General features: G+C 37.9%; 1 protein-coding gene across 1 annotated transcript in view; it reads left to right on the top strand.

The window, feature by feature from the left end:
- The window catches only part of CNTLN (centlein), a 188,197-nt gene extending 167,039 nt beyond the window's left edge, over positions 1 to 21,158 (top strand). The window contains exons 24-26 of the mRNA XM_062608993.1: positions 10,385 to 10,570; positions 11,977 to 12,054; positions 20,996 to 21,158. Coding sequence (XP_062464977.1) covers positions 10,385 to 10,570; positions 11,977 to 12,054; positions 20,996 to 21,097 — 366 coding nt within the window. The 3' untranslated portion in view covers positions 21,098 to 21,158. The remainder of the gene's footprint in view (positions 1 to 10,384; positions 10,571 to 11,976; positions 12,055 to 20,995) is intronic.
- The last annotated feature ends 3,400 nt before the right edge of the window (positions 21,159 to 24,558 follow it).

Here is a 24,558-nt window from a genome sequence, read left to right as displayed (position 1 = left end):
ATAGGTCTCCAGTATAACCATCTGATAGAATTGACTGCCAAAATCGAGACCCATGGCAGTTTACTTGGCAAGCATAGTGGATCTGCCTAGGGATCTAACACTCTCTTAAGACATCTGCCCTTATTTCTGCTACTCAGAGCAGGGCTTAAGCTAGGGGCATTTCCCCCTTGCTCTGTTGTTTGACATACAGCTACGTGCAGCCACACATCAGAGGCCTTTTTTCACCTCTGCTTGGTCAAGTGAAATTCTGCCACCTATTTGTCATTCAGCCAGCTTACCTTAGATCCCAATGTATGTATGTGAGTCACTCTTACCTTTCTGCAGTTTATCTTGAAACCTCCCATCAACCGTGCCATGGCATATTTTCTCACTGCTATCTTGGGCTGTAGTTTAATATGCAGTTTAAGGTAAAAAAGTCACCTCTGAGTGACTGTCACTGCTCATTTTTGCCAATATGAAACTTCTTCCCTCCTCCATTTATGAAATGTTGTCATAAACGTTATATGGGTCAGTTGTGAGCTAGCTCATGAAAATGCATGTTAACCTTTTGAAAACCCAGAGCACCAGCTTTTGTGTACCACAGAGGGTCAGAATAAGGACATGTTTACATGGTTGCAGGCTAGAGGTGCTGGGACTGCCCTTTAGTGGCAGTGCTAATTGAAAATGTCACACCAAATTTCTTCCTGTTGCACAGAATAAGCCCAATTAACTCACCATTTTCATGTTAAAAAATTCATGTCATTCGGCAATTTCCTGTTATTTACCATTGTTGTCTTTTTCTCTTCAACTATTCTGTGTTGGGAAAGATAGAGCATTGCCAGGAAACGTGTTCTTCTCAGAATGACCATATGCAGATCGCATCCTATTTGCCCTGTATCTCAAAATAAATGAGGGGGGAAGGAGGGGGAGATGAGGCAGAGGGGAAGAGAGATAATTAGTAATTGGGTTGGGAGGCTCAAATATCTGGGAAATATTCTGTTGGTTTTTATCTGCTCCTTTCCAACAAGAACAACACAAATAAACTGTTACTGCCTGTACCTCCAGCTACAAAGTCAGGTTTTTGGACAGAAGTAAATCCTTGCAGGGACTTTCAGAATTGTCCAGTTACTGTGAGATGTAAGGAATATTCTTCATAGGTTGCTTCCATTAGTGAAAGTATTCTTAAGCCCTGAGGATTTAGTTTTCTTGGCAATACTACTGCTCCAACTTCTGCCTGGCTCAGGGTGTGCAGAACATGCTTTTTATAAGGGTACTCAGGTCAGATGTGGGATGGTACTTGAATAATCATTCATCTAAGAATGCTAAGCATAATAAGTAATTGTAAAATTTTATAATTGGCAAAATTATATTTAGGAAATTTACACAATTGTGTATGAACCAAGCTGATTTGGGAGTATTGATCAAACAAAGGTTTCTTCAGTGGGTTACTGGGACATTTTGCAAATGACAGCAGATAGTATCACTTACGTAGGTCAGCACTGTCAGTTTTGCTTTGAAAGTGGACACATATAATATGACTTCAAGTTGTCAGAAAATATTCCCAATTGGGAACACTTAAAAGCCAACAGATATTTCATTTATTACACTCCAAACTGCCAACACTCTACCTAGAAAAGTGTATCCAGAGCGATTATTTCGTATTCTATTGAGTAGATGACAAGTCAGCCAATCTATGTTCAGTGTGATGACAATCCGTATTCCTATCTTCAGAATACACACCTTTAAGAGAAGGTGTTCTATACACAAAGCAAAATTTCCGTAACTGAAAGTCACCATTAAAAAAATCAAGCATTTATTGGTTCTTTTTTGCTGTGCATGCTGCTTTAGGAAAAGAGAAGAAACACAGCTGTTATTATGAAATACCAACCTTTCTTGGTTCTGAGAAGAAATTGGTGATAAATTAATATAATCTCCATCAGGATTACTCTGCATCTGGGATTTAGGCAAATTGAATCAAAGGCCTGAATAGTGACAGTGAATATCTATTAGACTGTAAACAGAATAATAGGCCCTGTGAATTTTAATGAATGAAGTGAATGGCTGAACTCCTATAGTATACAGAAGGCATATGGTTAGTGATGCATATAGCGTGACACAAACAACATATAATGTAGACATCTTAATGGATAAAACCTTGATTGAAAAAATAATAAATAGATTTTAAAAACTTTTCCATACCCTTCTTTTTCTTTTTTTTTTTTTTAGGCTTAGAAGGGTAGCACTTCACTTTGGGATGGGACTGTGATAGGTAAAAACGATAGCAGGTATACCTTAAAATATGATGATTTGTTATATCCCACTCTGTATTAAGAGTTCAGTGGAAGTGATTTAAACGGTTCAAAATATGTAACCAAATTGCAAGGTGTGTCATGTTCCTGTAGCTGTGCATATATGCCTCATGCAAAGTGTAGATGCATGTCTGAGACAGGTGATTTTGTTATTAGTCCTTCTCTCATTGTTCTGACAGTGACTGGGAACTATAGATGACATAGTAGACTGTAATAGTAGCTACTGTGTGAACAAATCCAACAAACTTGAGCTGAACAGGAAGCTATTTTCACCAGCTTGCAAATAACTTCGTTTTCTGCTTCAGGGAAAAAAAAAATAAATCAAGTTTTTCAGAGAATGAGACTGCAGCAGGCTCAGCTGGGAGCTACTTGGAGACTGCAGTGCAGTGTATAGATCCACCTGTGATTCCTTTAAATGGCTTGGGGACACTGCTTTCTAAAGCTGACACTCAGGCCTATGCATAATGTGGAGAGAGTCAGCAGGATGCTTTCTTTAAAAATGATTACCAGTTTAGGGTCTACAAGATGGAAACGGTGTTGACTGGAAAAACGGATAACTGGAAGACTTGGGGTATGGATACTTTACTACAAAGTATATCATGAAGGTTCAGGGTGTGAAGTGATTGGAGAACTTTTTGGCAAAATCACAGCAAAAGTAGCAAAACTTGTAAAATATTATAAGGGTCTCCTTTAATGATTTATTTAAGAGTTCATGTAGAAGTAATTCTTTGATGTATGTTGATCAGATTATTAGGAAAGCAATCTGAACCAGGAACAACAAAACCCACCCATATGCAGAGCCTTATGAAGTCTCCACAGTAATTTTAAAAAGGTGGGAGTTGAGGGGATTCCCCAGTGTAAGTGCTGAAAGAGCTACTGAGAGGTGGGAAGAGCTCTGGGAGAGTGGAATCTTAAAAAACAACAACAGTATTTTATGAAAGCACAGTTGATAATAGTTATGTGTATTTTTAAAGATTATAAACAATGCCAGAGCTGACCTCTTAAAATAGGTTTTAAGGACGTTTGTTTCAGCAATGCAGTAGTCTCACACATGGCATCTGCTTTATCATTTTTATACCTTTTATGCTTTGTGCGTGCTTCTGCAGAAAGATAGCATAAGCTCAGACACTGAACTGAGTAACAGGAAATCTTGTTGCTCTTCACATCATGGTCACTGACCTGCTGTGTGACCTTTGGAGTATTGCTTCACCTCAGTGTTTCTTGGTCTGCCTTGAACATTCTTTTTTTGGGATGTCCAGTGTAACTGGACATCACAACTGCTGACTTTGTCTGCCCTAACTGCTCAGATAATAAACTTTATGAGAACCCAGGCATCTCTTACTATATGTGTGTGAAGCTCTAATGTCTGTCAGTGCTTGGGTTTTTTTTTTTCTTTTTTCTCTGTATAAATAACTGTAATATATGGTATTTTAAAGTAATGATACTGGGTTTGCTAGCACCTGTGTAAATCAGAGGTAATTCTGTTGAAACCAAAGAATTTACAGCAGGGGAAAAAAAATATGTAAATGAGGTAGGACTTAAATGCTGAAGTAAATAGGGCTTTAAATTATTATCATTGCCTATTTCACATAAATATAATTTTAGAAACCAATATGTTTTGACAGAAATACTCTGCCTGTCATGCCACACTGATTATACATATTTCAACTTATTCTCTGCTATAAAGAAAACTATTCTTTTTTCCCTGTTATAGGTCACAAAACATGGTACTGTGCTGAAAATTTAGGAACAGTACAATGAAAACTTGGCATATTTGTTGATACTTAAAAAAGAAGCATCAGTCTGAAAACAGGTTGGTCTACAACTAAAGTTTCTGACAGTATTAAACTTAATGTAAAGGAGATATTAAATCACTGTAAAGCTTTATTATTTATGGCCAAATGTCCCTCATATCAGTAAATATATGCTGTATGTTCTATAAATGAGGTGTCCAGATGACACAGTAAGTGTGGCTTCATTCTATTTCAACTCATGTTAAACACATGAGTGCTGTGAAAAGAAGCAGATTTTTAAAAAAAGATTTCAGGCATAAATGAAACTGCTATAGCTAAACAGTTACCAAGAGAGGATTATAAAAGAGATAGAGTAAAAGCTGACTAGTAAACACCCCTCCCCTACCCCCAATTTTGCATCACAAAGGATATTTTAATACACTCTTAAGTATGTGTTGTGTACTTATCCACAGAAATATAAACTACATTGTCATTGGCCAGAATAAGTCAACTGCTGCATCTTTGTTTAAATATGGTTGGTTTTGAAAACAGTCTAAAACTTTCTCTAGTGTTCTAAGAGCAGGGAAGGAGGAATAACACAATTTAAGCTACCATAGTTGAACCAACTCAAATCTTACCTGTGATAGGAATCAGATTATAAAATTAGATGCAGTTTCTCGTTTCTGTCATTGTACCTTAATATGCCTCTGCCTTATTGCATTTTAATTGGGTTTGGGGTCTGCAGTTCTAAATGCCAGGAAGCTGAGGTTTGTGTTCAAATACTGAAATCCTGAGGCCACTTTTATGCTCTGTGACTCAAGTAGTCAAGTCAGTAAGCATGGAAATACTTAAAAGACATATATCTGTGGCACTTAGGAGCATGGTTTAATGGTGGACTAGACAATACTAGGGTAACAGTTGGACTTGATGATCTTTAGAGTGTTTTCTAATCTAAATGATTCTGTTATTCTCACTGTGTGACATTGGCAAAAATAATGGTATTGTCACTTTTTTTTTAATATTTGCCAGTAGCATTCTCAGTTGGTACTGAATACTGAAATTGGCAGAGGAAGATAAGACTGGTCTATATCACCAGAGCTTTACACTCTTCTTTCAGGGCATCGGCTGGAGTCTGTGAAATAAGACGTGATCTCTAGGGACTGTAAGAATTGAGTTAACCTCCTGAGGCTAACTCATTCCCATGGGTCAAAATGCTACATGTTACAGCCCTTGGCCAGACAAATCTATTGCAGTGGTCTGTCTTGTCTTTATTTCTTGTCTACACTCTTGTCCCGTTTCTGGTAGAAAAAAAAGTTATGGCTAGGAGGTGCGTATTTTCAAGTGAAGGAGCTAGCTGAGGTAACTTAAATAGCATAGAAACGTATATATTAAATTAAATTGCTGTAGAATTGTTTTCCTTTTCTCTGACATGCAGCAATCAGGCTGTGAGCTCAGTTTAAACCTTATTACTGAAAGTATTTTAAAAGTCATTTTTAGGGAAACAATAAGGACCAAATAACTCTACTTTCATTGAAGAAACTTGAATGCTTGTTTCAGCTGCTGAAACAGAGCATGAAATCATCTCTGTGTGATATTGTCCATTCATTCTGGTTTGTCTTGTTGATCATGAGTTGAGGTGGTAATGTTTTCTCAACCTTTTATAGCACTAGGTTCTGCTGTAACCCTAGGCCAGCAATAATTGCTCTACAACAAAAGCAGAGAAGTTCTTTAAACTCAGCATTTGGTTCTGTGAAATTCAGATCTTGTTTCCCACAGACAGCTGCAAGATCTTCACAATAATTTTGCTTCTTTAGGAAACTAACTTGTTTCAGAAAAGATTTTCCATTTCATTTTTGGTGTAATGCTCTGGGTCACATCCTTACAGCATCCCAATCTACAAAACAAGTGAGTTTCTAAGAACATATTACTCGTATCTTAAGATACTTTCATACTGAACTACACACAAAATATTGCATGTAGAATTATTCTGAATATTATACTGTTCTATATCTGTCATTGGTTGACCCTGGCCAGCAGCTAAACACCACATAGTTGCATGCTCACTGCCTGCTCCCAGCGAGACTGGGCAGAGAATAGGAAGAGCAAAAGTGAGGAAATTCATATTATTAAGTGAAAGGAAAGAGGGGAAAAAAATACAAGGGAAGTAGGCCAATGTCCAGCCAGTCACTGAGTCCCACCCCCCCTCAGTTTTTATTGTTGAGCAAGATGCTGTATGAAATGTCCCTTTGGTCAGTTCAGGTCATCTGTCCCAGGTTTGTCCCCTCTGTACTTCTTGTGCACCCCAGCCTACTAGCTGAGGGGACAGGGTGGGAAACAGAAAAGGCCTTGGTGCCACACAAACTCTGCTCAGCCATAGTTGGTTAGTTAATAGTTCAGTTACCAGCACTGGTTTAGTCACAAGCCTAAAACACTGCACCATAGGAGTTGCTAGAATACAATTAGCTCCATCCCAGCCAGACCCGCCACAACCTTATTACTATTGCACAAGCACAGTAAAGCTTGACATTTTCCATAACTAATGTGAGCCATGGCTTTTGGCATGACATCTGCAACATTGCAAGACTGAAATCTAGCTGCACATAGCTAGACTGCTCGCATCAAACGTTGGTTTGTCTTGGGGTCATTAAGTTTTGGTTTTTCTTGGAGTCATTAAGTTTTATTATACTACAAACAATAACAGTAAAGTGTGTAAATTAACATGGTAATTATGAGAAGAATTTTAGGCATTGGCTTGATCATAATGCATTACTTGGTGCCAATGATCAGTTTGTGTCAATACCAGGATCAACTAGTGTCACAGCGTTTGAGGAAGTAAAGACCTTATTAATAGTGTATTGTCAGGGTCTGCCTATCACCACACCTTTTTTGAGTGTTTAATTAAATATGATCTTTTAAATAAAAGAAGACCTTTGTCTTTATACATCTCAAACTGGCAAAAGATATAGTTCTAAAAAGTGATTGTGTGCTGAGACCAAAACTGAAAATTATTACCTAAAGCAAATATGTTGGGTTATGAATTAATTTGCATTTTTGCAAGAGCTGAGGACAAAAATGAATAAATTATGCATTAATATGTTGGGTTGTGGAAAAAAAAAGTTAAAAGGCTTATAACAGAGTTATTTAGCACTTATGCAATCTCTGTAGATGTAATATATCCTATATGACCATGTGTAGTTGGTAGATGATGCAGCGATTGTTACTAATTAAAAAAAGCTGGGTACTTTCAGCTCCTATTATTAGAATTTTAAGCTTTTTTTTTTTTCTTCTGGTCAGAGCAGTAGCAATTGCACTGGCCTGACAGGATGTGTTGTAGATTTGCTTCAGGAATTAATGAGGGATTCCTATTTTAGTTGGCTGGTAGCAGCTAAGTGTGTCCCACAGGAATAATTCTGAGGGTAACATCAAAGTTAGTAAAGTGGCTTTACTAACAGAATATCCCCTAGATTTGACACCAAAGAAAAACAAAAGATCAAATCCTAGTATTACTAGTACTAATAAAGGCATTGTTATCATACATCAATATCATACTGAAGTCATATTCTGCATTGATTTCATTGCAGGCAGTTTGTATCCCTAAGTATATGTATATAAGTTTAAAAACAAGTGATTCTGAAATACATAGTGGAAAGTGGTTTAGTGTAAAATCCTACACTTAAGTGCAGAATGTATTGGATCAATTTCTTAATCAAAGAACGATATAATCCTGGCTTCAGTATACTCACCAGCAAAACCTTTGCTGATTAACTCTTAGGATTATGTTATTTTCCGTGTGGAAATGGTTCTGTCTAACTTAGTTAAAGACCTTGCAGCTTTGACTTTAAATATATCTGTAGAGAAGGATGAGCTGATATGTAAATTAAATCATTAATAAGTAAAAAATGTAGCACATAAATGCATTCCTATATGACACATGATGACATAACAACAGGAAAAAACAACTTAAAATTGTGAGGAGGCTATAATTTTTAAATCACTGATCCCGTGAAAAAGGTATCTAAAAAAATTATTACAACTTAATAATGTGAAGAAGACCGCTTCAAAAATAGCTGGTCTGCAAGTCCAATTTGAAAGTTCATATACATATGGTGTTTATTTTACGTATGCTTGAGTGTATTCAAACTCGTCAGGGAAAAAATGAATTGAGGTGCAAGTTCTTTATATGTGTGATACATGTGATCTACTATGATTATATATAGTGTGTAGGCTTGCATATCAAAATCTGCTAGTTGTTTTCTCCTTCCTTGATTTTTATTAAACTTCCTTTTAATTTTGTTTGGGTTTTTTTCATGGTTTGTTTGTTTGTTTGTTTGTTTTTTGTGGGTTTTTTGTGTTTTTTTTTTTATTGCTGCTATAGATTCTTCAGGGTCTTTCTGGTAACTTCTTTTCTGGAACTCTGAACTAAAAGACAAGCCTAAAATACTGCAGTGGAGTTGCAGTTTCTAGGTTCCACTGTTGCTATTGCTATCAGCCTGCTTACTTCTCATGTATTTTTTTTTTTGGAGTTTGGATGCACCAACAAAATTTATCTAATAATATAGTAAGATGATTTTCTGGCAATGTTTGTATGTTGTCCAAGACATTCAAGTGAACATTTAACTTTGTTTATTATAGTGCTTTTTGTTTGTCTCTGATGAGCTATTTATCATTATTTGTTGTCTTTCTATACAGCTTTGCAGTTAATTTCCTTGATATTTTACTCCTTTAGTTTACGTTTCCTCTTTGTGCCAGAATACAAATGTGCATCTTTTAGCCTAATCACCTATGGCTGGGTTAGATCTCCTTACTTTTGAACTTTGGGAAGCTTGTGCAATTTGATAGAAAAAGTACAGTTTAACTTATTTTTACATTGTCAAACATGTCGTATAGGTGTTGCAGGGGCTGATTTACTATCCGAATGTTTCAGATGCTTCTAAAAGCATGGTTTATTTTCTTTTTCATAGGTGTGATTTTCTGCTGGGGCTCTCTCCTCAGTCTGTTTCCTTCTGCGAGCTTGGTCCAAGTTGCCCTAGCTCCCTGCCTATAACATTTCAAGTTTCTTCATTCCTCTCAGCTCTGTACTTGCAGACAGGTCTATGTGCAGGATACTTTGTTGAAAATACTGTGGGTGGAGGTAGCCACGCTTGAATCACAAACTGGGACAAATTTCGCTGTACCTTCTCTCCCCAGATTTGTGGTAGGATAATTTTCATTTTAATAATTACATTTTAGCTGAATACCAAAAAATGGTACGCTGGGATGTGGCAGAAAAATAACCAAATCTGGAACTGGATGAATCTGTTTTCTTTGAAATTTATCAGGAAATGCTTTTTAATGACTGCATTTTGAATACACAAGGGGCTGTAGAGTACTTTACTCCAAACACCAATAAACAGGCTTCATCATTCTGCATTCCGTTTCTATGAGATGAAGGCATTCTGCAAAAAAGAACTTCCAGGACTTAATCAGCTACTGCTGAGAGATATTTCAATAAGATAAGCCACACAAATGGCGATCGAAATACAACCTCATTCTCTCATTTTAAACTCAGCCAAGGTGTCTGTGTTGACAATCACAGTTCTGCTTGAGTCATGGACGTTGAATATGCTAGGAGGATCTTCTGACATTGACTTACGGCTCTTTTCTCTCAGCCTCTCTATCTGCCAAGAGGACCTTTGCAAAGAGACTGCCTGGCCTGGCTAGGCTTTCTGTGTGGGTCCACTGCATAGACAATATTCCATGAGAATACAACCCTTCCTATGCAAGCCTTGAATAACAATACAGTGGACTTGCTCCAAGGATATGCTGCTTATCAACAGTAAATAGCCACAACTGCCATGATCTAAGTTCTAGAAACTGTATCAGGAAGAACTGATAGCTAGGCCAGTTTTTAATTGCCCTGTCTGGGTGGGAACTGAAATTTCAGGTTTTGAGTAAAGAGGTACTGGTGTTCCTTCATGCAATGAAGTATGAGTAAGCTTTAAAAAGATCTCTGTTTGACCACAGTAAAGTCTCACACTTCTGTTGTTATTATAAGAACATTTCTGGTAGATGGGTCAAGAAAGGATTTTTGATTGATTCCGCGGAAGCAGCTTTGCCTTACTACTGATGGCATGATGAATATAGGTTTTTTGCTAAAGAAATAAAACCAAATTTACCTATATTTCAGAACATTTTCTGGTTTAATGTATTCACATTTTGCATTCTGAGTACCATGTTCTTTAATATTACAGCATGTATCCTATTAAACCAATAACGCAGAATTAAGGTAACTCCCATCTAAAGGAGCTTAGTCTACTATTTTTTCCATAATGTTTGCACTTCAAGAAAAATTGCAACAGAGTATTTTTTGCTTGCATCTTCTAGGCTCTAACCAGAGAGCTACAGCACAGCGTACAAGAGCTGAGAACAAAAATCAAACAGGCAAAAAAAATGGGAGAAGCGAGAGTGTGCAAAAAGGGTCTTTCCCAGGAGTCTGTTCAGTTGGCAGCATCTATTCTTAATGTTTCAACAACTGATCTTGAGGAGATATTAGAAGTAGGAGATGATGAGGTAAGTTATCTTAAGGACTTTTCAGTAAAAAGGGGGCAGATAAGATGCTGCTGCATGTTTCCATTCTTGAGGAAAAGGATTTCCAGGCATAGACTGGAATTTCATTGTGCAGCATTCAGCATGGGGGAAAAAAAAAAAAAACCAAACCAAGCCCCAAAACAATTGGACCTAAATAAAAAAAAACAAACCCCAAAACAATTGGATCTAAATAAAGAGGTCAGGTTAGAGACTCATAAAGTGGCAAGACTTTTGGCATGCATAATAAAATATAAATATACTGTTTTGAGCATGTAGATATAGAGAGACGTTATTTGAAAGTCCTTAGTAGTTTCCTTTTTCTTGAGACATTTGACAGGGTTATACATTTTAAATAGACTTCTGCATTAATGAAAACAAAATTAGAATGTGTCTTGTGCCAGACTGATTCCACTGATGCTTGCTTTCTTGAGTTGTTATACCATTAAAGGTATTTCTAGTAGAGAAATGGTTTCATGGGGAATCCATTGCCTTTTTTGGTGATTCTATCATACACTTCACTATGAAATATTTGATAGTGTTTTCATCAAATCACCAAATCCCTTCTATTAAACAGATAGAGGAATAGGATTTCTTATATAGATTTATTTAGGCCTGATCAAATAATACATGAAAAAGTCTGGACACTTACTTTAGTAAAAGTGTATAGAAGCTAACCATTATTGGGCTGTAACAGTACTCTAGTAGTGACTCAGGTTTAGCCTTATTGGAGCTTTATATTAAAAATGTCACAAAAGAGAGTTTTCGTGTTGGTTAAATAAAGGTTCAGTGCATATGCATGTACTGATATGGATTACACTCATGAATATAAATAAAATGGACCAATTCTCGTCCTTTTTTTACATCTATAACATTTATACACCCCTGTAACATGATTCATTTTGATGGAATTGTTCCATGCATACTTCGTTCTCAAAGTAATTTCTACATCCTGTACCTTTTGTTGTAGTCACTATTGTGAATGTATGTGTAGAACACACAAACATAATTGCCTATAAATAGAGAACAGATTTTAACTAAAGGTGATGAATTTTCACTATACAAATTTTAGATACCTATTCCACTAAGGAACCTTTACATTGAACTCATAAAATTTACACATAGATCACACATGCACCTGATGCTCATGTGAAAAGAGCATGTCACGCATGTTTCTAGGGACATGTACAGGCAAGGATAGGTTTATAAATTTAACAGAGCCCTCATACTTGGTGGATATGCTTCAGATAACTAGTTTTGAAAGCATAGTTTCCATTTCCACATACTGGTCATTCAATGTATATCCAGTTACACATTTCTTTTATTTTTCACTGTTTTTTTCTCATGTGGTATCAAAATGTTGTGTCTGTGTTATCTTTTTCTATTTTTAGGAAACAGCAAAAACAAAAATGGAATTTGAAAACGATAAAGAATGGCTGGAGTATATACATAACCTTCTTGAGGCACAGGTGCTAATTTATATCTTAATGAATTATATCATTCTGCACTGAGTAGATAAGTGGTTTTAGGTTGTAATTAATCTGTTGCATTTGTAATTATGTTACCATTGATGGTCCCAAACTATACAGTGATGAGACAATGTAAAACCCTTGGTTTGTAGCATTTCATTTTTATTTCTCTTAAAATAAATGTCACTGGATAAAACTGAAGAGATGTTAACCAAGGATTTGCAATAGCTGTCTTAACAGCTGAAACCAGTGAAACAGTGCTGGAGAAGACCAGCACACATCTTGGCAAATGTGTTAATTGAATTATTGAAACAGTGTATAACGCTTGCTAGAGTGAAAAGGATCCATTCTCATACCTCTTAGGAAAAAGAGATTTTTTTTATTATGTGCCTTTAAAGTTAGCAGTTGATATGGACACCTGAGGAGTTTGTGGGTTTCAGTGACCTTTTACTGTGGACTTGTTTCCAGTCAATTCATGTTTTCCTCATAGCCAGACAGCTGTTTATTATCGTGTCTTCTCGCATTCTCTACCATATTTTCTACTGAGACCTCGAGCAGCTTGTTAGTGGGAAGTAAATATTGATTTGGCATCCTGTCAATGCAGAAAGAATGAAAAAATTTCCACCAGAGGCCCCTCAAACATTTTCCTATCGACATTTTCTGGGCAGAGACGAAAGCTGCATAGAGGATGACAAGGCTGAGACTAGCAGAAATCCCTGAGGGGTCCATTGAGACTGCTGCTGTGACCTGTGTGATACTTTTTCTTCTCTTTCAAGTCTTTTTTTTAATACACAGAGAGTCTGCTGGGATGCTCCCCTCTTGTAAGTGATCAAGGGCAGTTTATTGGCAGGTGAGAGCCCTGCTTTCCTAGCCATAGTCAGCTTTTGTTTGGGCATCACTGACAACACACACTGACTCTTGAAAATTTTCCATTATATTTTAGTTGTCTCCTTTATTAAGATGATTGGTATCTGATGTCTGAAAAGAAATAAAATTTGATTTACAAATCCAGTGTTCCTAATGCATATTCACTAGCATGGGTCCATTAGCAATGTAGTACATTTCAGTTAGAATTTGAATGATTGAAAATATTTTGAAAGCCATTTCAAGGGAACACTCAGATCCAGATTTATCTATTTTGTCGTTCATTGCTTCCATGTTTACATTGTGTCCTATGACCAGATTTTTAAAAAATCCTAGTTTTTTCTTCTTTCATTTACCATTAAGATTCCTTAATTGCTGCAGTGGAGGAGATGGAACTATCAGTTTGCTTTTATTGGCTTTGTCAAAAATACTGGCATTTTAATTTAATCTGGTAATGTTACATGGAACTCAGCAGTAAAAGCACAAGTATTTCTATTCACTAAATCGCCTTAATTTCAAGGCTTTTTTAAAAAATCTATAGATTTCAAGATTCTGTCCATTCTGTGGACTCCAAAATAGCAATCAGATTCATGGAATACCAACAAAAATTCTTATTCTATTTTTTGTTATCATTCTTTGGTAAATTGTTAAAAAATCCTAAGCAGAATTTTGTTACTTCTCTTTGATATAGACAGACAGGAAAATGGAAGGCACAGAGAAAGTGGGGGTTGTAATGTATGTAACCATGTATGTAACCAACTATATTAGGATTATAAATATTAGCTAAGGATTGAGGAGCTTTTTGCTCTTAGGAGTATAAGTTTATGTACAAGGTAATAGTGGCTCTCAGTGATTTTTGCTCCATCATGTGGGGTTCCTCAGAAGGAGCTCTGAGGCTACAAGTAATTCTTCGGAAGCTGACCATCTTTAGAATTGCAAGGAGATTAGTGCTTTTGGGGAGCAGTAAGCTCTGCTTTTCATTTCCATCCACACTAAGTCACATGGATGGAAATTGCTAAGATTTCTTGGCCTCTATTTGCGAGAAGCTCACAGAACTCTGTAGCCTTTAAAATGCTTAATTCCTATCTTACAGGGGTTGATTGTGATTTCCTTTAGTAGACGATCTATTAATGATCAGAAAACTAAAGTTTGTGGTGAAATGAAAGCTTTCCATCAGGACTTTGATTGTAACAGATGGCTCACACAGTGTTACAGGTTGGCAAACTGTGTACCTATTTGCATCTTGAACAAAGATGCAGTCTTGCCCTTTTCTGTTATTCTGAGAAAATGTTCAGTGGAAAATTGCATCAGATCACTTAATATTGCAGTTTGATATAGTGTCTTTTTGTGCCATTGAGCTGGGACTTTCGAACATAATTGCCCAGCAGTATTGATTTAATTGCCTAGGTTTATTTGTGGACTCCTAATTATTGACTGGAGGTAAATTTAATGGAGAAACCTTTATGAACACTGAGAAACTGCTGCTGTTGCTGTTATACATAATGAACTGCATCATATCCCTTTAGATCATTCTTCAAGCTAATTTTATTCTGCTGTGACAGTATGATAACGTTTAAAATGTCATAGACATTTTATTTTCATTACTGACATAAGCCATTTTACTGCTACATTAGAATTTTGGGGGGGACTGAGGGAAGCACTAGTTGCTTTTTACTGTCATTTTATAGATTACCCTAAAGTGTAATGCTAAAGGGTAGCACACCTCATCCACACTTTTTTTCCCCCATACTCTTATGACCTGAAAAAATCTAATTTCTGTCAGCTTTACAAGTAGGTTAAATTTCAGTGATAAATACTTTTTGCATTCCTGAGTGGTCACAGACACTAGTCAGCCAGAGTATGTGTCCTTATTTCATCACTACTGTAGAAACACTTGGAGAAACTACAACACTGCTAAGAAGATCGTAATGTGGTAGAGACATATCTGCATCAGCATGTTATTTAAATAAGAATCATAAAATCAAGAATTAATGTTCTGAATTCTACAGAGCTGCTAAAAATCACTTAGGATCTAAACCGATATCTTTAATTGCTAGCAAGTGTTTCTCAAGTTCAGTTTTTGTATTTGTACATTAGCACCCAATAACTAGAGTGTTCTCACTGAAGTATAGAAATGAAACATCTTAGTAACTGACAATAGGATAAATGGTGAGAGGTTCTCTTGCTTATGCAGAACCTGTATGTGGAAAGGCTTCACAGGAGCGCAAGCAGAGACCTGCAGATGGGTATCAGTCATGTGCAGAGACATCAGACTGATTATGTGTTAGTGATTGAGCATGGAAGAGGGAAGCTGGGAGACATAACCAATCCATTATAGAATCATAGAATAGTTAGGGTTGGAAAGGACCTGAAGATCATCCAGTTCCAACCCCCCTGCCATGGGCAGGGACACCTCACACTAAACCACTCCACCCAAGGCTCTGTCCAACCTGGCCTTCAACACCGCCAGGGATGGAGCATTCACAACCTCCCTGGGCAACCCATTCCAGTGCCTCACCACCCTCACAGGAAAGAATTTCCTCCTTATATCCAATCTAAACTTCCCCTGTTTAAGTTTTAACCCATTACCCCTTGTCCTGTCACTACAGTCCCTAATGAAGAGTCCCCCTCCAGCATCCCTATAGGCCCCCTTCAGATACTGGAAGGCTGCTATGAGGTCTCCAAGCAGCCTTCTCTTCTCCAGGCTGAACAGCCCCAACTTTCTCAGCCTATCTTCATACGGGAGGTGCTCCAGTCCCCTGATCATCCTCGTGGCCCTTCCCTGGACTTGTTCTAGCAGTTCCATGTCCTTTTTATGTTGAGGACACCAGAAATGTACACAATACTCCAGGTGAGGTCTCACGAGAGCAGAGTAGAGGAGCAGGATCACCTCCTTCGACCTGCTGGTCACGCTCCTTTTGATGCAGCCCAGGATAAGGTTGACTTTCTGGGCTGCGAGCGCACACTGAAGCCGGCCCATGTTCATTTTCTCATCAACCAACACCCCCAAGTCCTTCTCCGCAGGGCTGCTCTAAATCTCTTCTCTGCCCAACCTGTAGCTGTGCCTGGGATTGCTCCCACCCAGGTGTAGGACCTTGCACTTGGCATGGTTAAACTTCATGAGGTTGGCATCAACCCACCCCACAAGTGTGTCAGGGTCCCTCTGGATGGCATTCCTTCCCTCCAGTGTATCAACCAAACCACACAGCTTGGTGTCATCGGCAAACTTGCTGAGGGTGCACTCAATCCCACTGTCCATGTCAGCGACAAAGATGTTGAACAAGACCGGTCCCAACACCGATCCCTGAGGAACACCACTCGTTACTGGTCTCCAGCTGGACATTGAGCCATTGACCACAACTGTTTGCATGCGGCCATCCAGCCAGTTCTTTATCCACTGAGTGCTCCATCCATCAAATTGATGTCTCTCCAATTTAGAGACAAGGACATCACGTGGGACAGTGTCAAACGCTCTGCACAAGTCTAGATAGATGACATCAACTGCTCTACCCCTGTCCATCAGTTCTGTAGCCCCATCATAAGAGGCTGTTGAGTTTTTAGTAGTGTGTGGTATTTGGGATAGGAGCGAACAAGTATGGTTATCTCAATATATGTGTGTGTTTACAGCTTGCATGACAAGTAGTGACGCCTCTTACCTTCTTTTTCCCTTACAACTGGGTGTGTATGTCATATTATTTGAACCTGGCACACAGTATAGTAGCACTCTCTTTTTTATAATCATTAAAAGAAAAAAAAAGCCAAAACCCAGCAACCTTCTCTAGGTTTCTCCCATGGTAGGAAACATACAAAGCTAAACCAAGGGAAAGACTTCTTTTACGTAACTCCTGCAGTCTGTTAATAATTTTGTATGTGAGTACAGCGTGTTAAACCCAATCCAGGTTGCTGCCTGAAGTCTCCGAGAACTACTTCTAAATAAAATACAAATCAACTGCCTAACTCTTCCAAGCATTGAACCCAGTGACAGTATTGATTAGCATGTCCCTTATAGACGTACAGCAGCACTTGCCTTCCCTCCCTCCTCAGGTACTCCTTGGGATATCACATCTCACATAAACAAAGCTGCCTAATAAACTCTTTCCTCTCATGACCTCATTATGAATCTACAAATCATATTCCAATAGTGAAAACTTCCAGAAAAACTCCCTCCCCTCTATTCTATGGGCGCTCTGTAGGTATGTGTATAATCCATCTCTGGAACAGTGTTTGTAATGGTATATTCAGCCTTCATTAGCAGGGATTTTCCCCAACCCACTTTTAGGATTTGCACTGGCTTCTAAATATACATTTCCTCTGGTATCATCTGGGAATGTGCACTAACAACTGTGGTTGTTTCTTCAAATTTCCTGGGTGGGAACACACTTGCTTTGCTTTCATTAGTCTCAATCCAGCCTGTTTGTTTGTCTTCTCCTTTTTGAACACATCTCTCTGCTTATTGCTGTCCTCTGCTCACACCCACGTGTATGTATTCATCCGTGTACAAACACACATGCACACACTGGCCACTGCCACCATCCCCAGGGGGTTTGAGTTACCTGCAGCTTAACATTGACATCAGACCATGATTTTCTTGTCATTACAAGAATAAGAGGTCAGTCCCATGCATTTACAATCCATTATAGTGTAAATCTATCTTATATCTCATGCATACAAACAGAACAATATCACTTGTCCTGGACTGAAAACAAGGAGAGATTGGCTTGATTACTGAGGATAAGAATACAGACAGGCACATACAAATTAATGTATATGCAGCCATCACAAAGCAGAATGCACAAAGAACAACAGTGAAAAGTGAAATGAAGTATTTCTGTTGTTGTGGGGTTTTTTTTTTAAACTTTGACTTTTGATTTATCTTGAAGTTAGGAGGTTTTGGTCATTATGATCTGAGTTTCCTTAGATTTATTTCATGTTATTCTTTGTGCCTTAATTCAATTTGAGGCTGCTCTGCAGTGTTTTGATCATTTTGTTGGGCAAATGTGTTACACTGATGAGCCATATGAGGAGGTTTAAACAGGTGTAACCACTAATTTGTGTATTCCAGAAATTGAGTACTTTTATTTTTATGTTAACACATTTTAGACTTTGTGAAGCAGAGTCAAAGTAATGCTGTACACTGCAAATGGAGATGCTATGTCTCATTAGAATAACATTGCCTTGCATTCATTGTGATTCTTTTCACTGGCATATCAGTGTATACTTATGCCCTGGTGTTGAGTGAGTCTCAGTTGTGTAAGGGTGATGAACAGTAGTAGTTTATTTTTTACAGAAGGGATCTCTGAAAGAAATATTCTCAGGGTGAGAATAAATAAGTGAGAGAAATGGATTCAGCATTCATGATTCTTTAGGATCACATTACCTTACAGTTGCCATACACCAAGATATCTGTCTGATAAGAAATACACCATTTCATTCATATGTCTTTCTAGTATCAAAGAAGAGATCTGCAATTCTGTTAAGGAAATAAATAAAAATCTTTAAATCCATATGTAATTTGCACTCTCAGATACTCTGACTTTAACCAAATCGATTAAATACTACTTTTCTTAAAGCCTCCCATAATACAGTGATTTAGGATCACTATCACTGTTAATGCTTAGTGTTCAGATAAATTGATTGTGGCACAGATAAATAGAAAACATTTGGAGGAAGTATCATTCTGTATTAAAATATATAATTGTCAGTGGTATAAACAAGCTTTTGCTCCTTAGGTGTGCACTTAGCACTCACTGAACTCCCAAAGCCTTCCCCAAGCATATGGCAGGTTTGGAAGCTGGGATGAATACTTTGGAGTAGAGACATCTTCAACAGTTATGAAGTTCTGGGGAGAAATGTAGAGGAAAGCTTCCCAGGATAGTTACAGAGCCATCATTAAAAGTAAATCTGACAGACTTCTATTAAAGATGAAGACTGTAGAGATCATCCAGTTCTGGGTGTCTGTATGGAAAGAAAAACGGATAAAAACATACAGCACTTTCTCTGAAAACAACAAATGTTGAAAGAATGACGTTATGTTCAACTTTCAAATGCTCTTTCTTAAAATGAATGATTTAAATGGAAAGAGTTCTTGAAAGATCACTTTGCTATGACTTGGAAGCCACAGACAGAGTAGTGAGCAGCAAGTAAAATGTAGTTAGAATGATACAAGCCAGAGACATCAATAAGAAACCATTTATCTCAGGCACAACATTAAGGAAGTGAAATGTATTAGAAATGAATGTAGTCAAGCTAGGCAAGAAGAATTAGAGGCTTTGAGATAATGGTATAGTGTTCTCGTAAAAAACATATTTAGCCAAGGAAAGAGAGCAATTAGAGCGAACAGGATGCTGGATCCAGTGTTTTTAAAGCACAGTAGCAAATAAGTGTCACAAAATTTCACATAAGATTATGTCATATATTACTCTGAATAGATTTGTGCTCACTGAATTGGATCCCTCTATTCCCCCAGAAGTCACCACAATAGTGTATAGAAGAAAGCTGACAGGTGTAGATGACTACTAGAAAATTATCATTGACAGAAGTTATTTATGAGATGGAGACATGTCTGGCAGCAAGTACCAGCCCTTCAAAACCTCCTTTTCTGAAGAAAAATGAAATAGTGCCTTTATCATCCTTTTTTCTGTAGCTGCAAAGTGACTGTTGAGCAACATGTAGGATTGCCATTACAGTCACTTCCTGACAGATGCTTGCTATTAATAAATTTTCCTAGCTACCATTTTAGATTCTTTTTTCCTGGCTTGTTAGTAATTATTAAAATCAATGTATAGATTCATACCTTTGTATCAGTTCAGACATTACGCTAGCATTTGTGCTTGATGAACTTGTAGCCTGTGGTTTTTTGTTTGTTGTAGATATTTTTTTATATATATATCTAGGAAACAGGCAGTACTCTATCTGGTATAGTAAAAAGTTTTCTTTTAAAGATGGAATAGAGAAGTGAAAAAAAAAATAAAATCAGAGCAGCCATACTCAAGTATGGAACCAGAGAGTGGTTCTAGATGCAAAAATACTGCCTTGAACTACAGTTGTGAAAAGCAGAGGAAGCTAGTGTTTGACCTGTTCACCCTAATGCTATACTTAACCTAGCGTATTTATGGTGGCCTTGTTAAGGTAAATTCTTTCTTCTTCTGATTATTTTTGTGGGTGACTGACCCCTTGGTCACCACTGGTCTCACTAAGAGGTCAGGAAAGCTGGCAGCACTATAAAGCTACTGAGATTCTCTAAGGGTGAACAAAATCTGTTCTGTTCTCTGTCATAGCACTGACCACTCTCGGGTGGAGCTGCAGTGACTAGTGTTTTGAACTACCTTCAAAAGTACTTGCCAGCATGCAGTGCACTGATGCACCAAGACTGTGAAAGAAAACCACTTTAAGCATTAAAGCAATGACACTGAAAAATACACCAAATCTCTTTCTTTGAAAACATTGATTGTGAAAATACATTTTTATGTTGGAGAAGGTGTAAAAGAGATTTTCACTTTTCTTTGTAAATATATAAATACAGTATTTTGGTATCATGTTTTAGAGGAGTAGTTGTTTGTGTCATACCTCAGTCAATGCAATTGGAGTTTCTGGAGTTTGGGGTTTTGTTTTGTGTTGTGTATTTTTATTTACAATTTTAAACATGTGAGTTTTAAGGATTTGCCACAGCACTGGGAGCTGTATTAGTAGCTCTGTCTCATCCTCCTGAGAATAGTAAACATACATACACTACCATTTCTGCATGCCCTAGAGATGACTGTAACCTTTTATTGATCAGCTGATTGAAGATGAATGACAGAGATGCCGGTACTGCAGTTTACATCATTAACATGGCCAGTAAAGCATGAATTGTTCAATAAGGTGTTTATCTTTTTTCATTTTACTCCATTCTTTTATCATTTTTATGATAGCAAATTTTCAGACTCTAAACATGCAGGTGAACTTTAAAGATCAGATATGTGCATGTGTGGTAGTTGTCAGAAGTGAGTAAAATCTAAAAGTTTAAAGATATTTAGTGTTTTTCACATGAAGACAATAAAATTCAATGATCATTTTTCTTACTATGTTTCTTTTTCAGTTTCCTTTTGCCTCCTACTTAATGGATGCCATACTGCAAAAATTAAATGAGAAGAAGAAACTCTTAGAAGAGTACAGTTCTCTCATGAAACATACTGTATAATATTGCTAAGACTTATCTTTGCAAAGTGTGACTAAAATGTGTGCTATTTCCTTGTCTTTCCTCTTCAATATGCATGTTCAATAGATAAGTAGAAACTGTGAACTAATTAATTGTTGAACCAGAAGAATTAATTACATTCCTATTTAGAAAGGAGTATGGTGTTTGACTCCTGAAAAGAAAAATTGCTGCAAGTCAACACAAAGTAAAAAAAAAAAAAAAATTTCCTTTAAATACATTAGCAGTGAACAGCAGTGGAGACTTTGTAGAGAAAGGATGTTTTTGATACAACTAATACACATCTGTACAACTCATTAAGTACAAAAAGCAGCTAACTCCTGGTTGTACTAGTCAGAACAGTATAAGTAGGATCTGCAGAGGAAGTGGGAATACCACTGGGATTTTGAATACCTAATTTCTTTTAGCTTCTTTGTAAATCTAGCTTTATGATATATGCTACATAAAATATGTTTTCTATACATTGGAAAAAAATGAGAAAATTAATTATTGCAGGAAAAAAGCATTCAATGCAGAGTAAATCTCCTGGGAAAACTGTATTTTCTTCTAATTTGGAGTGTGTTGTGTAGAATGTATGTAATTGCATTTTAAAAATTCAATACAATAAATATACTTCTACTGTGAGGTTTTTTTCACTGGTAGTGCCAGTACTTTCTCAGGTACCACCAAGCTGCGAGCTCTCTTTTTCCATGGGAAAACGTACAGAGTTTTGGTCAGACGATTCCACCAAGATTTCTCTGGCAATATCAACAAATAATTGCTGCTTTTTCACATAGAATCATAGAATAGTTAGGGTTGGAAAGGACCTTAAGATCATCCAGTTCCAACCCCCCTGCCATGGGCAGGGACATCTCACACTAAACAATCCCACCCAAGGCTTCGTCCAACCTGGCCTTCAACGCCACCAGGGATGGAGCATTCACAACCTCCCTGGGCAACCCATTCCAGTGCCTCACCACCCTCACAGGAAAGAATTTCCTTCTCATATCCAATCTAAACTTCCCCTGTTTAAGTTTTAACCCATTACCCCTTGTCCTGTCACTACAGTCCCTAATGAAGAGTCCCTCCCCAGCATCCCTATAGGCCCCCTTCAGATACTGGAAGGCTGCTTATGAGGTCTCCACACAGCCTTCTCTTCTCCAGGCTGAACAGCCCCAACTTTCTCAGCCTATCTTCATATGGGAGGTGCTCCAGAGATCTTTGATCTTAAGAGTTTGTATTCCTCTGGACCAATCCACCTGAAAAAAAATGGAAGGCCCAGATTTCTGAATTCATGTGGTAGTAACACTTATATACAATCTTTATCTATGGCTATTAAGTTGCTTTGCAGCAGGTGTCATTATCGTTATTCATGTTGGTTGGAGAATCAGAAGAAAGATCTTTTTGGTCTAAGGTCACTCGCACTCACAGTGTGAGATAATTTCCCAGGCTAGTACCTTTTTCTCTTAACTTAAACACCATGCTGTACTGTCTTTGCAAGTTTCTGTATCTCCTGGGTACCTGGGTGTGGAGAGAACTCTGTTTTGGACCAAGAGTAAGCAAGAGTGGTGAATGCTGTAGAACCAAGTTGTTATCTACTTCATCTGAAGAGAGAGAGCAAAAGAAAATCCTTTAACCCAGGTGGAGCCAGAATTATCACCATTTTTTCAAGGAACGGAAAATACAACAAGTGTTATTTATTTGCAGCTGTTTGTGCATCATGGTGCAAGAGACAAAAAAATGCTCTACAAAGGAAATTAACTCTCCATAAAGCTCTGTGCCCTAGGCCTTAAGCGTAGGATTCATCTTCTCCTTTCGAAAATTATTAGGGTAAGTCTGGTAAGTTTACATGGTGAAAACATTATATTTGGACTCTACCAAAACAAGTTCTGCAGGATATAACTCAGTACAGATATACCACTTTCCCTTCCTGTAAGTCTTCTGCAATTGTCTTGCCACTTCTTTGATGAGACTTAACTCACTTGCTAATGAGTGAGCTTGCAGAGCTGCCATCAGCACTCATGCTTCATGGAAGAGGCAGATGATAACGCATTCTTGGAAAGTGAGCAACTCACTGATGGCAGCACCATAGTGCCTTGGTCAAGTGAGCAACAAGCCAGCTATGCGGGCACTATACATACCCTTCCAATGAAGATAAAATTTCCTCACTCTGTCCAGCAAAAAGCCTCTAGAAAAAATCTCTTAAAGGGCTTTTGACCTGTCTATCTTGTCACAAACAAGCAACTATCTGGCAACAAACAGCTTTGTGTAGGGAAATTTCCATCAAAGTTATTTATTGGCAATTAACAACCTTTTAGTTACTGATTGTGGTATTGAAAGAGCAGTAAACAAGTGCTTAGGGCAGTCCCAGACCTGGTCCCACACAGGGCTCTCCTCCAGCACCAACGCCTGCCAGCTGTGCCTGGATGTTCTGTCCCTTCCACCTGCATCTTAAGCTGGAAGTGTTACCACTACACAAACTTTTAAGAAAAGTCTTACATTCATACTGAGGAAGCACATGGTTAAGTGCTTGATATATAAATTGGAAACAAAATGACAAAATGCTTTGCAGTTTCTGCATTATTTTAGCCACCTGAAACCTGCATGGCATCCCATTCCCAACCACTGCTTCAGGGTTATGAGTGGGGCGGCAGTCTTTGGCCTGCTCTAGCAAGCAGTCCTCGGACAGCTACTCTGGAGACCTGGCTGCTTCATTTGGTCATAGGTCTTCATGCTTGCTAATCCAGTAGCAGAGTGAAATCAGTTCTCAAAATAAATGATGACTGCTATAGTGTCTCTTCTTCAGCTTCTGCATGTAGAATTCCAAAATACGGTCTGTTTCTACCATTCCTGCCATTCTGCTCTGAGAAGGTGATGCACACAAGCCTTGTGAGCTATCAGAAGTGCAAAATTAATGGTTGCCAGTTCTGTTTCCTCAGTACCTCAAGCAGCCTGTTTCTGGCTGATGCTTTAACGCAGACGTGTGGTGAGAGGGAGAAGAAATCTCTGAGTATATTTTATTTGCTACTCTAACTTGTTCTTTCTGATGCAGAGAGAATTAAATTTGTTTAGTAAGAAATAATTTTTAAAACCCTAATCCCAGCATCAGTAGGTGGTTCCTCTCTGGAATATAAAACCAAAACATACTGAAAACAGACTGAGAGATTTCTCCCCTTGGATTCTGGTGTATTTGGTGCTTCTTCCACAGTATTTAACACTTTCTTGGGTCAGTGGTGAGTCCTTTATCTTACAAATCAGCTTCCAGCTTCCAAGAGCACCAAGCTGGGGGAGCAAGGCTCAGATTATAATTGAGATTTAACTCAACCTAGAGCCTGGGAGCTCTCAGTCACCCTCAACATGATTCAGGTGCTCCTTCCTGTGGGAAAGACAGGGCATGGGCATTGGTGAGCTGGCTCAAGCTCTGGCCTTTAACCTCCAACACCTGCCTACGGACAGTGCTGCAGCAC

The sequence above is a fragment of the Pezoporus occidentalis genome, unplaced genomic scaffold (genome assembly GCF_034315485.1).
Source record: "Pezoporus occidentalis ecotype Australia unplaced genomic scaffold, CSIRO_AGI_Poc_V1 ctg133, whole genome shotgun sequence".
Taxonomy (NCBI): domain Eukaryota; kingdom Metazoa; phylum Chordata; class Aves; order Psittaciformes; family Psittacidae; genus Pezoporus; species Pezoporus occidentalis.
Note: the sequence above shows the minus strand (reverse complement) of the source record. Positions and strands in the feature narration are given on the sequence as shown.